General features: G+C 41.0%; 1 protein-coding gene across 3 annotated transcripts in view; it reads right to left on the bottom strand.

Annotated features, from left to right (window-relative positions):
- The window catches only part of itpkb (inositol-trisphosphate 3-kinase B), a 54,579-nt gene that overhangs the window by 26,529 nt on the left and 11,238 nt on the right, over positions 1-16,812 (bottom strand). For 2 of the 3 annotated variants that reach the window (XM_050058332.1, XM_050058331.1), the window contains exons 2-5: positions 13,441-13,636; positions 12,822-12,987; positions 11,567-11,851; positions 8,316-9,278 (exon numbers count right to left, since the gene is read on the bottom strand). In XM_050058332.1, the coding sequence (XP_049914289.1) occupies positions 8,316-9,278; positions 11,567-11,851; positions 12,822-12,987; positions 13,441-13,487 (1,461 nt within the window). In that variant the 5' untranslated portion in view covers positions 13,488-13,636. The remainder of the gene's footprint in view (positions 1-8,315; positions 9,279-11,566; positions 11,852-12,821; positions 12,988-13,440; positions 13,637-16,812) is intronic. The other variant, XM_050058333.1, reaches the window with a different exon arrangement.

Raw genomic sequence — 16,812 nt, 5'->3', positions numbered from 1 at the left:
GTTGAGTCCACCGCAGAAACTCTTTTTTTGGTATTAGAGATGAGCTCAGACTCACGGCTGGATAAACAAGTGCAGGTGAAGATTAACATTCAGGTCAGTGTGTGGCCGCGTTTCAAACGGTCATGAAAAAAGGGATGTGAGTCAGTGTGACATTAGTTACAGTAGAGAAAGTGTGTATCTGTGTGTATACAGTGTTGTGTTGTTCTGAAGAATTCAACTATGCAGTGTGTGAAGAGGGTGTGTCGCTGTTAGCGTACAGTAAAGGAGCATGTCATTCATGGTAAGGGTGCAGTCTGCATTCCAAAAGACAAATCTGTTTATACAATGGATGCTTATTCTGAAGGACCAGAGGTGCATCGAGCTGTGTCAAAAACTGTGATGCATCTCAAGCTTTAGTTACAGTGCAGACAGCACGAGGAACACCACACCTTCTGCATCATTTATAGTGAGTCCTGCCCCACTTCCGTTCTACTGTAGCTTCTGCTCCGCTAGCTTTCAGTCATCAATCTCTCTGAAAAGTTGAAACATGATTGTGGGGTTTTCTGTGTAGGTTTAAGTGCAGCTCCCACTCAGTTTTGACCACAAATTTATATATAAATACCAATCAAAGCTGTCGTTGTGGAGTAAAGAAAATGATCTTGCAACAATCAATTAATCTACTGATCGCCAGTGGTGTCAAACTCATTTTAGTTCATGGGCCACATACAACCCAATTTGATCTCAGATGGGCCGGACCAATAAAACCATTACACAATAACCATCAGCTCCAATATCTTCCCGTTTTTTGTGTAAAGAATTACAAGTACATTCTGTAGATGTTCATCCTTTTACAAAACAGACGAACAGCCTGAGATGTCTTAAGAAAAATAAGTGCAACTTCAACAGTATGTCTCTGTTTATCCACTTTCAGTCAGTCGACTTCTCACTGTCATTACACGTGCATTTATCCAGACAATTCCTGATAAAGATTCTTCTGAACTGAAGCACGAAGAAGGCAACACTATTACTACTTGTTTAATTTGCTCCTGAAACCTGGCACCTCTTAGTCATCTAGTGCGCCAGACTGGACACACTGGCGGGCCAGTTCTGGCCGACACCCCTTTTAACGGCTATAGAATGTAAAAAAACAAGAAGCCAATAACAATGACTCAAGGCCAAAGCTGAAGACTTCAAAAATAAAACTTTATTATTTTGACATAAAACAGAAACTAGCTGTAAACCGTCATACTTAAAAGCAGTGTTAGAAGTTATGTGTTAAAAAGAAACATGTTCGAGTACTCAGATTACTTCTTTGCTCCAACAAGTAATGTAACACGTTAATTTTTTTTTTTTTAAAGTTATCACTTATTTACATTTAAAAATAATAAATCTGTTATTTAGAGGTCAGCTGTGCCTATATGTCTGCTGTCAGACAGGGGCAAATTTTGTCATTTTATTTTGCTGAATCAATGGTCTACCTCCGAAGAACGAACGCAGCAGGCGCAGATGGGAAAACAGCAGTAGAGCCAACATATTTTTTCCATCTAACTCAGTGAATTAAAGGTTTATTTTAACCGAACCAAAGCTGATGATTGCTGGAACGGTGTCTAACCAAGTTTGCTTAGTCATTTTTGGTGAGTTTTATTTTGTTTCTGATTAATAAAGAAAATACATGTAAAGATATTTCCTTTTTTGACATTTCAGTACATTCACAGGTTCATTAAGCTTTGTGCCCTCTGGACAATATAACCAACAACTGCTAGGTACTGCAAACAGGGTTTCATTTTGGGTATTGCAAAAGAACTCTAACGTGTTACTTCTCTAATTAGGTAAAGCTGTAACCTAACAAGTTACTTTGTAATGGCAGTAATCTTGTAATTACAATTAAAAGTAAAGTTACTCAACACTGTTTGAGAGGCAGGAGCCTGGAAATGTTGATCATTAAGGTAATGGAAAAAAAATAGTTGGAGATTGAAGGAGAACTACACCCATTTTCAAAAGTTATAGATGTTATTCCTATGGTCTAAGACGGTCCAAAAATATTAACAATCATAAGAAACTCTCCCAAACCCAAGAACAAGAGTGCTAAAACTCAAATTTGTGATGTAATATTGTATAAAGTCTGGAGCTGCTCCACAGGCAATGAATGGTAAAAGATGTTATAGATGATACTGAGAGCACCCAGGGAAATGTTCCAAGTATATGGGTACATTTTCTGTTTCAGAACTGAGAATTCTTAAAGCTCATTTGAATATAATAAAGAAAACAAACCATCTATAGGTCAACAAAATCATTCACTCTCTCCATTCATTGTCTATAGAGCAGCTCCAGACTTCCAGACATCACAAATTTGAGACTTTTCTGGTTTCTGGCTTTAAAAGAGAGTACTTTTGTTCCCAAATACTGATTTAACTTTTCCTGACCATGGAAATAACATATTGAAGTTCCTAATTTAGGCTGTGTTCCCCTTTAATCTTAATCTGTCGATAATGATTGACTCATTGACTAATTGTTGAACTAATGAAATAGGTATTTCAGTTTTATTAGGAAGTACACTTGTACATTAAGTCGGGCCAGCTTCTGTTTACGCACATAACCTTCAGTTGTAATGCCATCTGACCAGCTGTTTTGAGGATATGATCATTTTGTAATCAAATATTGAATATCTTATTACCAAAGCCAATTTCCAAGTGTTTTGCATTTCCATGTATCTCTCTGAGGTTTCATCTGTGGCCGTTTAGTTTAAAACTACTCTGATGGGTGTGCAGCTGATGCTTAAAGGTAAAAAACAAGATGCTGCTGGCAGATCCGTCTCCTTTCATTCCCCAGAACTCAACTGAAATTTTGTACAAGTAACAAAACCCACAGATGCCAATCTTTTGCAGGTGTCCTTTCGCTGCCAATTTACTCAAACTAGGAAAACACACTGGCAGTATGTGCCTTCTAACCTTGGAGAGATGCCCAACAGTCAAAAGATCAGCCAAGCAGCGTCTATATAAGGCTCTGTTCAGATTCCAGCCTCTACCAGTTAAGCGTGCACTCTCTTCAGAAAATGAATTGATGTATCCAAAGCTGATGACTGAAGCTTAATAGATATGTTTACACAAAAAATGAAGATGTCATGCTTACTTGGGAGAATCACACGAAGGGGCATTCAATAATTAAAACCACTGAATGGAGGGTGAACTCAGTTGTCAGGGTAAAAACGCAGAGCTCTTTAATCCAACATGTAAACCTATAACTGTGATGAATGTCTTCAGCACAGAGCACTAGTCTTATCTTTATATTTTTCACCAAGCATGCATCCATCTTTTTCTGCACCCTTGGCGTGTATACACCAGAGCTATACATCTTTGCATTTCCCAGAACATGTTTAACTGTCCCAGAGTTTGAATAATGTCCTCAAAGTGTTGTGCTCAATGTTAAATGCCAAATAAAGTCAGCTCACTCCTGCAATAAATAGCCATGAGAAAAAGAGACGTTTCCCTTCATGTCAAGACGACATGGCTAATATGCAGTAAATATTGTACAGCTTTTCCTCTCACGCTCTCTTTCTTTTGTCTCTGCCAGTCTCACTCTGTTCTTCCTCTCTCTGTATCACTCCTCTTCTCTCTGTCCCTCTCCTCTTTCCTACACACCTCCCACACACGCTTTATGTGTTTCTGCACATTCGCACTCCTGCATACATACATACATCCTTAAAACTACGGATCAGGAGCTGCGACAGGCTGCAGACAAGAACAAGAATAACCCGCATGTTTGACATCTCTGTGCTGCTGGGGAGAAACCCAGACTTTTACTAGCAGCTATGAAGCGTCGTCCTTGAGTCAGCTGCCTGCTAACCTCCAGCTGGGGCTTCTGCCTCTTTCTTTGACTGGATTAAGCAAAAAACAATGACCGGAAATATGCAAAGAGCAATACAAACAGTATTCAAATCCATCAGCCAAATCCATTTAAACAAATACTTTGTAATCCGTGTCACCTGGGACAACAAGGACATTGGTTTAGGGAGGGGTCATTCGATTAAATATGCAAGAAAACTGCACAACAACAAGAATATTAAAAAAAAATCTGTTGCTGCTGCCTCTCATAATGAAAGCAAACATGGAAAAAACTTGTATGGAAACATGTAGATGTATTGATTGCAGGGTGATAAGTATTCAAATGCTTGTATGATTAGTCTTGTACACTCACATGGGGGAACACCGCTTTGTGCTAAAGATAATATACAACATCATATACAACTGCTTAAAGATCCCATATTATGAAAAGTCAGATTTCCACATCTTCTTAAAAATAAAATAGGTATAGGTGCTATATAAATACTGGAAAAGTATCAAAATGCTCAGTCCACAGAGAAATGCACAAAGTTCGTATTTAGAAACTGTGCCTTTTAACGAGCTGTTAGGATTTCTGTGACTTTGTGATGTCACAACTATACTATAGATAGAATCACAATATTTATTTATAATATTTACTATATTGACTCCCTTTCCACTTTCAAATCCTGGCTGAAAACACACCTTTTCAAGCTAGCATATTCGGTCTGACACACATATTGAGACTTGCAATGATTACGATTTCTGTCATTTTATTAAATTAATTTTACTGTATATTACGGAATTGTTTAATTTCATGATCTATCGATATATCGCTGTTTGAAAGGCGCCTATAAATAAAATGCATTATCATTATTAATATCATTAATAACTTGTAGCTAGGTAGAAAGTCCTTGCATCATGTACATAAAATCAAATGCTGCTGAGCAGACGCTGCCTCATTTAGTTAGTTTATAGTCACCTAAAAGGCCTACCAAAATAAAATCACTATCAGCTGAAGTGTACGCTTTATTTAGAGTATTATCACTGTTTTACCTAGGGAATTGAAGCTGTTATATTCAGACCACCAGACACATTTACTCAGTGTTCTGCTGCATCTACGGCGGCATCCATTGGTTAGTGTGTCAGGTACAGCAAAGCAAATATTGAAATGTAGCGTACCCTTACACTGATATTGATTTTTAAGTGGCTAAAACACACTTTGCTGTGGCCTCTGTCCACATTAGTACATGGCTTTGCTTCCGGGACAGTAGATTTGGTTTATCAAGGATGATAGCATAGCAACAAGTACACAAAATAGTCACAGCATAAATGTCAGATAGGTCGGACCACAGTACTTAACTATATCTTTATCTTTCCGGCTAAAAATTAAAAACAGGAATCAAGAAGTCTGCCAATTTTACATATCTCTGCAAATGTAATCATCTCCCACTTTTCTACCCGGCAGTAATTGCTGTTGTTAGCTTGATGTCACGGTGACTTGGTCTACACAAACCATTTGAAACATGAACATAAAAGGGTGTTTTTGTATTTCTTGTTGGTATGTTTTGCAGTGTATGTGAATGACATCAGCTGATAGGAAGTAAACATGGACCCAAGCTGTTGCCTTGCAATGTAATTACAGTGAAACAGCCGATAAAGAGAAAAATTGAGGGTTTCAGACAGATAACAGGTGTATTCAGACAGACCGCATGAGAAAAATAAGGTGGTTTTTGAACATTAAAGTGTTTAAACATGTTCTAGTAGAAACCCAGAATACAACTATGAAGCTGGAATGAGCGTTAGATGGGACCTTCAAGCCACAAAGTCAAAAAGAGCTCCTAAAAAGGGAAACTTAAGGGACTGGCAGTGACACATTGTTTAAGAAACCCTGGTAAAATCAGTTATACAATCCTTGTTTAAATCGTGTTTCAAAGCAGAAGTGAAATGGCCCCGCGAACTCATCCTGGCTACAAATAAAAACACATCCACCCACCCACCTACGCACACACACAGACCCAAACAGGCCTCAGCCTCCTCTTTGAACGGCATCCAAAATGCAGGCAAAGCCTAAGTGTGTGTGACTGGCAAATTCTCTTGCTTTTCCTTTTTCTATCACCCGTGCTCTTTCTCTCTCTCTCTCACACACACACACACCCTCACATTACCCACACTAAATACACCCCTACACACACACACAAACACAGGTCGGGGCACAGAGCTAGCTTTGTTACTGTGAATGTCAACCATTACTCAGGCAGAGAGCTCCAGCCAATTTGACAGAGGAGCACCCAGCAACATGCACAGGCACATTCAAACACACACTGACACACACACACTCTGAGGCACAACAGAGACCCACATCGAGACAAACTCTTTCCCAGATCTGGCCAGATTAGTTGCAAAATCACCAGTTCTGCACCAGTTAGGTTTTCAGTATACATGACCTTTGTCAAACTCCTCAGATTATTGAAAACTATCAAACCATATCCTGCCGAGAAAAATGGTCAAAACCAAACTACACATTGCACCAACTGAAAACTATGATCTAATAAAATTAATTGATGCAGTGAATAGGAAACAAGAATGATGCATAATTTCCACTGCATGGTTCAGCTTGACTCAACTCATTTTTAGCACCAGTACTTGATTTTGTTTTCTACTGCAGAATCTGTGCAGTGTTTATATGCTCTCCAGGTTCTCCAGCTTCCTCCCACAGTCCAAAGACATGCAGGTTAGCTAATAGATGACTTTCAATTGTCCGTAGGTGTGAATGTGAGCGTGAGCGCTTGTCTGTCTCTATGTGTCAGCCCTGTGATAGTCTGGCAACCTGTACGGGGTGTACCCTGCCTCTCACTCACAGTCAGCTGGGATAGGCTCCAGCTCTATGTAGGCGGGATTCTTAGCTGACTGTCACAGTCAACTGCCAATTCAATATCGTCCATCAACATTAGGCAGAGAGACAACAGTTGAAAATTTGCTTTTTGACTACTGGCACACACAGGGATGATGATCAATGTGAACTATCCCTGAGAATAATTGAATAAAATTTAAAAATAGTGATGTCCCATAAAACTGCCGTGACATCATCTTTAACTCTACACTTGCTAGATCTTTTCATCTGCAACTAAACAGAGGAACATCTGCACTTTGTTGTAAAGTCTCTATTGATGGTAGCTTGGCTGATGTCTAGTATCGCACTAGTGACAGTTCTCTCTGACCAACCACTGGTCTGCAGTGTTTTAACTCCACCTTCTAGAATCGGCTCAGCTCGCTAGGAACCTCAGCGGAGGTTATTCCAAAAAAAGTAGCAGGTAACATCCACAACATTTGCCAATGAAAAACCAAAAAAGGACAAGTCGAGTTGAGCAGAACTGTGTCATACCACGCGGTGGACACGCAGCATAAGATTCTATAGAGATGCTAGCTTCGCTGTGAGCCTGCACTTAGGCCAAATTATTCTTTAAGCTAAATGCTAGCACCAGCATGCTAACATGCCTACAGTGACAACATGCTGATGTTCATGAAGTACCATATTTATCATCTTTTGTAATCATGTACCGTTACCTTTGTTAAATGTTGCTGTTGTCCCTGGTTTTAAATAAGAAGAGGAAAAGATCATTAGCCACTAGGCTAATTTACACAATGTAAAATGCCATAGGCTTGTGCTAATAACATTAGCATGTTGTATTTGTGGGGAAAATGTGTCCAGATAAAGACAAGTGCTTGCCTGTGAATGCTGCGAGTTATAGTGAAGCTGGCTTGTGTACTTGTATTTGAAATTGTCTCTATTAAGCCATGTTTAATTTGTGTTTGTGTGTTTTGAATCAACTAAACTTTACAGCACTTCACAGAAAACCCACCGCCCACTAGTGTTTTGGAGGTGTAACTGCAGAGTGACACAGAAACACCATCGCACAAGTATAAATGCTCACAACGGCATAGGCTACAGCGTAAGGTCTGCTGCATAACTATAAATCCTGCTTTAGTTTAGCATGTTAGCATGCTAACGTTGGCTAATTAGTACTGTGCCCATTTTTGTGCTCATCTCCAACAATCCAATCTATGTAGTAGATGTTGAGGTATTTCAAAAGTTAAGTAAAATGTTTGCCCATCTGGTGGTGCAAGAGGAAAAGTCAGAGAATCACTTAAGTCAGTCAATTCCTCCTCAGGAGAACATGAAGGTCTACAGAAAACTTTATAGCAATCCATCAGATAGTTGTTGAGATAATTCAGTCAAGAAAAAAGTGGTGGGCCATCCAAAAGACCAACAATGCCATTGTCACATGGCAAAGACATTTAGTGTATTCGTGTAAAGTGACAATTTGTAAAATTTTCAGATATTCCTTTGCTGGATAATCTATTTCTCTGACTTTCCCCATGTGAGTAATATTTGGCAATCCCATGCAGTTTCCAAAGGTCATCACCACTCGAAACTACAAAAGGTCTACAGAATTACAAGTAGGTTGTGGATACATGCACACACAAGCAGATACACCCTCACTTGGCTCTACTTACCGCTCTCTGTTGAGACGTGAGGACTGCAGGGTTGAGAAGCTGATCTCCTTTCTCTGTGTCACTGGAAATATCCTCCTCCGACTCTTCCCAAGATGAGGAGAACCCAGCCGAGGAGGCAGAGGAGGACGACAGCTTCCTGAGGGAGCGGTTGGAGTTTGGCCCCGGGATAGGGCTAGAACTGGGGCTAGGGTGGCAGCCTAGTCCCTGGTCTGAGCCGGGTACTTCAGAAGTTTGAGGCTGGCTTTCCAAACCGTGGTCAGTTATTATGACTGCAGGGATGGAGGGAGGGATGGAGGGCGAGTGGTTGGAGGTGTGATCGGTGATGTCCTGTAAGCACGGGGCGCTCTCACTGTTTTGTGCCCGAGGTAAAGCATCGGTCTCTGGGTTAACCTCTGACCTGTTTGCCTCTGTCAGCATCTCAGGACAAGACCAGTCCGCTGTCTCATCTCTCACATCCCTCTGTGTCCGTTGTCTTTCATCTCCCAACATTTGTTTGTTTTCTACCTCCCCTCTGTCTTTTTCTCTCAGTCTTTCTCCCTCTTTTTTCTCTCCATCTGTTGTTGCATCTGGGTTTAATGTCTCAAGGGAACCCTGAGCAACAAATGGTCCATCTAAACAGGGAGTTTGCATTATTTCCGTATGCCGACCATTTTGACCAATGAGTGTCTTGTCTGTGTTTGTTTTAGTATCACTGTCCTCATCGTCTTTCTTTCCTCTTTCTCTCCTTTCTTCTTCCATTGTGTCCTCCTCCCTTTCTCTTCCATTTTGGACAACACAGGGAACTTTACTTTCTTGCGGGTGGGTCATTGGGCATTCAAGGCCTGCGTTTTGTTGGCTGGGAGAGGACGGGGTTTGGCTAGTCGCTCGTCTTGGAGACCGAGGGCTGCGTTGGAGCTCAGTGTTAAGCACTTGGGCACGAATTCCGGATATGTGGGCCTCGAAAATTCCCACTTTTCCCCTGACCTGGAAGAGACAGAGAAAATGAGAGTCTAAATGCAGCTACAGTTTGGTTTCCTTGGTCTAACTGAAAACACGTTGGGTGCATTTGTTCTTATTTGGGTTAGGTGCTTATCATTTCACAGGTGCACTATTGACAGATTAACCAACAAGACAAAAAAAGAGCAACTCATCATCATAGTGTACAACCAATACTAAGAAAATGAAAAAGAAATGAGCTCCTAGAGTTTTCCCATATTTGGCATTAAACAGACTAAACTGAAAAATGAGTTGGCAGGCTACACATTTAATGTGTGACTGTCTGCAGTCTGCAGTACAAATGTGGGTTGACTCTCAACTAAATACAATAAAGAGTACAAACATGGAGCTAAAATTAAACAAATAAACTGCTTATGTAAAATCTTACTCAAATTTATGGAGATAGCATTACATTATACTATATATCGATCACCAGATTTACATTCTAAGCAGTTTGTATTGATACTAAACCCTGAAGATTACATTTGGGTCTATCATTAGTTTAACGAATGCATACTCAGACCAAGGGTGAAGACTGTCAGTCATCCAGGTCATGGTAATCTTAAGTGCTATATCGTAGGCAACTGGACTTGCTTACTTGCTTCAAGCGAGTCCAGTTGCCTACGATATAGCACTTAAGATTACCATGACCTGGATGACTGACAGTCTTCACCAACATGTTGCTAAACAATTTGGGAAGAATGCCCTTCGACTCATACTGGAGTTCTCAAGCAAGTCTAGCTGCCTACGATATACCACTTAAGATTCAGTCCAAGGGAAAAACAAAAGTTTAGGCATGATGGATCATGATAGTAGGAAAATCCAACTGGAAATGAATTTGAGGAAGTATGAAACATTCTTTAAGACAAAATATAAAATCAAAGCAGTAACCTCCGAGGCTGAACAATGAAGCTAATGCATAGATTGTATAATATTATGGACGTACCTACCATGACATCACCCATTGGTTTGTGGACACTCGTTCTAATTCCTCAAGTTTGGAATTACGGCTATCTTGGTTTGTCAGTTGCTATGAATGCTTAAATTAGCTTAAAAGCCAAAAAAAAACATTTTTTAGTACCAGGCTGTAAACAACTCAGGCAGGTCTATGTGGACTGAGCTTATTTTTGAGCCAGCCTCTAGTGGCCATTAGAGGAATTGCAGTTTTTGGCACTTGAGCGTGGGCTTCATTACTCAGCCTGAGAGGTTGCAGCTTGTTAAAATGCCCAAATTATCAGCAGAAATAAACATGTTTGCAGCCTGGTACAAAAAAAAGTTTCGGTCTCTATAGCTAATTTCCTCGTTCATGACAGCTGCAAAGGGGGTGAATTTTTATTTAACTCGCTATTTACATTTTAAAGTTCCACATAACTAAGGGCAGACTGCTTTGAGTGAAATGCTGTCCGAAAAAAGTGTCCTCGGCTTCTCAGTCAGATCCACCCCTCACTCCTCCACACCTCTTGGACACCTCTGGCTTCAAAAATTCAAGATGGTGACGGCCAAAATGCCAAACTGGAGGCTTCAAAACAGGAGTCCACGTGCCAATGGGTGACTTTACGGTAGCTACGTCCATCATTTTTATATAGTCCATGTTTTTTATCGTAGAAACAAAAGAACAAGCACTATAGCTGCGACCACATAGGCACATGCATCCATGTGTTCATGCATTTACACACACACAACCTAACAAACATCTGTCACAGGTCCAATGATGTGTCCCTATGACACTCAGTTTATGAGTTATGAAAGGGGACCTTCTGAGCTGGTCACAGCTAAATGCTGAACACTGTATGAGCATCAATCCAAAACATTCAATTCTAATCCTGTTCTGAATTTGTTCTATTTCAAAATATTTCTTTATACAGTTTACAGCCTTACTTCTCTCAGAATCTCTTTCATATTCAAGCAAATTTGGTACTGTTATTGAAATATCCCTAATCTAACAGATACTGCATCAAAACGAAATCCAATCATGTGGGGACCTTAGTTCAAACACTCATGTGGTTGACGCTCTTTTCTTTTGTTCTGCTGAGCTTTCAAAGCTCGAGTAAATGTTGTATTTTTGGATCACTGAAGCAGGCTGAAAGAAGTTCTTACCCAAATTTTTCTGACTTGCTCAGCAAATTAAGTTTGAATACATGGCTCTATATTGCTCAACTACTGCATTCCTAGATAAAGACAGAGATGGGAAGATGTAGCGAAGAAGACAGAAATGACACAGAGGAAGACACAGATAAAGTTAAATAGAAAAATAAGAGAGGCACATGTAACATCACCTCAACGTTCTGCAGCTCTCTGTGTATCTGCAGCAGCTGCGCCTGGCGTCTCCTGTCCTCTCGCCTCTCTCCTCCTCCCGTCTCTCCTCCCCTCTCCTCCTGCCCTTCTCCTTCCCCTCTCTCCTCACAGCCGGGAGAGCTCAGTCGTCGGACCCGCTGGCCCACATTGACTCCCAAGAGCTCCGGGCTTCGTGGGGAGGGGGAGCGAGCACGAGGGGTGGGGCTGGGGGAGAGCGAGGACGAAGAGGGGAAGACAAAGGTTCGACCCAGGGCTCGGGGGCTCGTCTAGGAGGGGAGACACACAAGACGGGATTAGGGGTGCTCCAGAAGGGACTCATTAGTATCAATTTATGTAAAGGAAAACCTAACCCCCTGTATTATCCATTTGTAAATCAGTCACTCACTTTGTGTTGCGTTGAATTCATAAAGAAAACAGCATTCCTCCACGACGAACCAAGAATCCAAAAACAGAGAAAATTCTTGATGAACTGAAGTCCTGGTCAACCGCGTTTAACAACAGTTGAATCATATACACGTATTATAATCCAAGTCTCATTTATCCAGTTGTATGCTCAGTACTTTCCAAACAGACAGCCCTGAACTAAAAGTGAAACTTAATCTACGCTCTCTTCAAAGCCAGACTCCATTGAGAAAACAGTAAATTCTACCTCACTGAACACAGGAGCTGGTCTATCGCTGCCTTGATCTATAGTTTGTTTGTGTCATTGTGTGACTTTGTTGTTGTAAAGGGTTCATTCAGATTCACCGAAGCCACACAATAACACAAACAAAAAAACTGATCCAAGCAGTGGTAGGCCAGCAGCTCCCCTGTGTTCAGTGAGGTAGAATTATTGTTTTTGTCAATGGAGTCTGGCTTTGAAGAGAGGATAGATAAGTTTCTCTTTTAGTCAGTTCCCCGTCAGAAAGAGTTGTCTGCTTGGGCAGTACTGAGCATATGACTGGATAAATGAGACTTCGATTATACTGCATGACCTGTGTGAGAGTTCGTTTTGATACAGTTTTGCTGTTATTTAACGTGGACCCCAATGACTTCAATTCATCAAGAATGCTCTCTGTTTCTGGATTCTTCATTCACCGCGCAGGCATGCGAGAAAAACAAAGTTTTCTTCACAAGTTCAGCATAACACCGAATGAGTAACTGATATACAAATTATCATTTCTTGGGTGAACTATTACTTTAATACTGCCGGGGGTTTTTTTTTCTTATTTTATCAAGTTATTTGAGTGTTTTTACCTTAGGGCTGGTTGGGCTGTAGAGACCTCCGCCTGGTGCTCCCCCACCAAGTAACTGACAATAGGTGCTCCGATCTGGAACCGGCAGCACGGGTCGACCAACTGGACTGGTTCTAGTTCGAGAGGTGGTACTAGAGGAGCCTTGCTGGGTGTGAAACTGGTTACTGCTGCAAGGAGAGGAGAGGAGAGGAGAGGAGAGGAGAGGAGAGGAGAGGTTGGTTTGTGTGTTTCCAGGCTTTCACAGTAATACAACATTTTGTTTCCTCTTTACAGAAACAAATACACACAAAAATATCATAATGTTAGTTGGTTATATGTTAAAAATTTTAAATAATGTTAGTATCACCCAATAAAACAACGTCTAAGCATTAGGATTGGAAAGTGATTATATATACAATATTTTCATGTGAATCGTTAACATGTTGGGCAGCAGGGCAGCTTAAAAATTGTTCTGTAATGTGATTTAAATAAAAAGTTATCTCCCCCGTCCGGTCTAACAGGTTCTCAGCTGACCAAACATGTTTGAAGTATGCATTTCCTCTACAACTCTCCAAGAAAGTGGTGCAGTCTTTACACAAAAAAGCCAAAGTAGGGTACACACTGTAAAAAACAGAACACACCTGTTCATGACTCCAAGGCCGTTCAGGTTCAGGGCAGAGGCTGCCATCCCCGCCGCGGCCAGGCCAGGGGCATTGAGTGCTGGGTACACATCTGACAATCTCCCCTGAAGCTGCAGGGAGGTCTGGAGAACGGCTTTCAGTGTTTCCTTTGCATTCAGTCAGCAGCTCCACTCTGCTGGAGAATCTGCCTCGGCCACTACAAAATAAGAAAGTCGAGAAAGTTCATTTTGCTGTGTCTAACCTCTCTACGTGCTAACACGGGTGACTATCAAAATGAGAAACATTCTTTTCAAAGAGAAAACTAAATAACAGCCCTTTTTCAAAAAGGACAGACACTGGAAAATCAATTTTCCGTTCCTGGAAAGCCATCCCTAACTGCGTCATGGACAAAGAAGATTATTCATGTAGTCCTGTGGTTAACCTAAAATAAAAGATATCATTGTTCCTACTGGGATTAAAAAAGAGAAAGTGAAAGGAGGACAGACAGACAGAGAAAGAGATGGAGATTAATATTGGAAGTAAATTAGGAAGGGACGTGTTTCACTCACTGGAAATAATTTGCCTTTTCTCCTGTTAATGTTTCATAGAAGCCGAGATTTTTACAATGCTTATTTGAATCAAACAGCTGTTTTACTACATTAGTACAACCCTCCTCTCCAACTAAGCCGCACCAGTAAACCTCTTTTACATATTTAACCGTATGAACATTTTCATGCTCTTGTTTCCCTCATCTTTGTTCTAAAAGGAGCCGAAACATAAAGTTCAGCCCGACCAAACTGTGACAACACTTTTGCTCCACTCGATCCTGCTGCAGCGCCACACTGTTTGTTTGAAATCTGCTTCGGTCTAAAAATAAAGTAACTTGAAGGTAACATTCTTTCGAGGAGAAAATGAGGGAGGCACATGGAAAAGGGCAAAAAAGATGGAGATACAGAGAAGCATGCCGAGAGGGAGAATGAGAAAGGGCAGGAGGTAAAGAAAGAGAGAGGCAAATACAGATAAAAAGTGGCAGCAGAGTGAAACACAGACGGAGAGGGAAAGGTAGAGAGTGGGGCAAAACATGGAGAAAAGACAACGGCCCCTCGAAGCAGATAAAGATGTGCAGAGTCACTGAATAAGCACTTCTCCTTTTACTCCAAAGACAGGCAGCTTGTTTACTATTTTTTTGGTGTTGTGGTACGATTTATAAAGATTGGTTCAAGAAATGTAACCACAGGAGAGCTATGCTCATATGTCTGAATATCTTTATTTTGTAAATTAGGCAGATGTCTTAAAGGTTTTCTTTATTATATGATCACCTGAAAATAAGAATCATCGTGTTTTCATAACCTTACAATGAGCCGTTTCTATCTACAGTAGCCCAGAACGGACAAACCAAACACTGGCTCTGGACAGGGCCATTTGCATTTTCACATTTTCAATTTGGTCACCACAGCTAGCAGTCCCAATGTGATGAGCAGTCTGGGTTCTCATTTATAACTATTGTGTACGCACAAAAGGAGGCCTAAAAGAAGCGCAGGCCACTTCCCACGCAAAACTTGCTTAGACAGGAAATTGGCGACACAGACGGTAAGGTGGAAGCTTGATTGTAGAAATTGTTGAATATTTTTTGGCACATGCTATTTTTGGCATTTGTCCGTGCGTACATTTCTAGTATGGATCCTACACAGTGTTTTATAAATGAGAGCCCAGGTCTATTTGTTTTGGAGAGGAAGAGACTACTTCCAAACGTCTCGATCTTAAGTTATCGAAGAAAAAAGGTGCGCGCACATTAGCAGGTTCTGGGCTAGCGGCACATTTACGACGAGCTGAACGGCATCAGAGAATCACTGATTTCGTAACATGAAACTGCTTTCGTCAGTGTTTCTACTGGTTTAAATCACCTAATCAGCTTATTTGGAGAGAAAGAGACCTCCGAGGATAATTCGTCTCCTGGTAAAAACCTCCTGAAGAATAAACACTGAAGGAATTCTAACCGGAAGTTCACACTTGGCACATGGGAGAGGTCTCAGCTTGTCGCAATCTGTGATCCGCTCTACTAAATGCCACTAAGGAAAGGTAAAAGAGCAGTCAAAATAATGTGACTGTTTCTTAGGTGCATTTGATTTACAATCAACTTGTTAAGTTTGATTTCAGGAAAAGCAGCACAAGTCCATACTGCAGGACACACTACAGTTACAAGTGTGGAACATGCAGACCATAAGCTGTCCTCAAATTGATCTAAAAGATCCACATTCCCTTAAAAACATCCGCAGAAAACAAATGAAGATTCCTCTTTCTTCTTCTCTTCAGTGGCCATATGCTGTATATATGACCGCCTTTAATAGTAACTAAAATTTCCAAATAGAAATGAGTCATGTTATCGGTTACATTTGTAACACTGATGTAAAACATCAATTCACAGTTATGATATTACATAAATCAACGATGCGCAGGCAGTTTAGTCATATAAATGCAGTTTCAGCCTTGATCGGTTTTCAGATATAATCCAGAGTGCACTTTGTCTGAGTCCGAGAGAAGGCCGAGTAAAAATGACCTTCAAAAAGTGGTCTTGAGACTCGTCTCAAGCACTACAATACTACAATGATCTGGTGCTCTTGTTAGAAACATTTCATTTCAGCTCTTGAATCAAGACTGCTGCAAGGTGAAATAAAATCGGATATTTGCACAGTGAAATTCAACTCAAAATCATCTGTGCAGCACCAAGCAGCTCAGAGTGCTTTACATATAAACAAAACAGCAAAAATGTGCAAATAAACAGAGACATCCAGCACACATACAGACATTGAAAAACAAACATAATGTTCAAGAACGGTGTGGTCACTGAAGAGAATGCTTGAGTAAAAAGGAAGTTCTTTAGGTTGGCTTTAAGAGAACACAGTGTTCACAATCAGAAGGCAAACTGATCCATTCTTTAGGTGCATTAGATGGACGCACATGGGCTCCATTCACTACCACCGGTGGATAGAACCTCATTTCAAGCAACACACATGAGTAAAAAGGTCATGTTCGAGGCATACTCCTTTTTTAAAATTGTACTTCTGCTCTTCACAAAAGTATATTTTGTGATCTACTTGTTATTTCACTGCATTTGCCATTTGTACCTTCAGATTGAGGGAAAAGAGTGTATGAGGAGCACCTCCACTGCAGAGGGTTTCAGCTGTAAACACTTATCCTGTTAGGCAGCCTATCCCAGCTGACACTGGGCGAGAGGCAGGGTTCACCCTGGACAGGTCACCAGACTATCACAGGGCTGACACATAAGGCCCGTTTCCACCGCAGGAACTTCGGGGTAATTTTACGGAGCCGGGGCCGTTGGTGCGTGTCTCCACCGCAGGAACCACCCCCAAAGGACAGAGTTCCGGAACTTTT

Source organism: Epinephelus moara, chromosome 12, assembly GCF_006386435.1.
Source record: "Epinephelus moara isolate mb chromosome 12, YSFRI_EMoa_1.0, whole genome shotgun sequence".
Taxonomy (NCBI): domain Eukaryota; kingdom Metazoa; phylum Chordata; class Actinopteri; order Perciformes; family Serranidae; genus Epinephelus; species Epinephelus moara.
The sequence above is the reverse complement of the archived record's forward strand: the minus strand, read 5'-3'. Positions and strand labels throughout refer to the sequence as shown.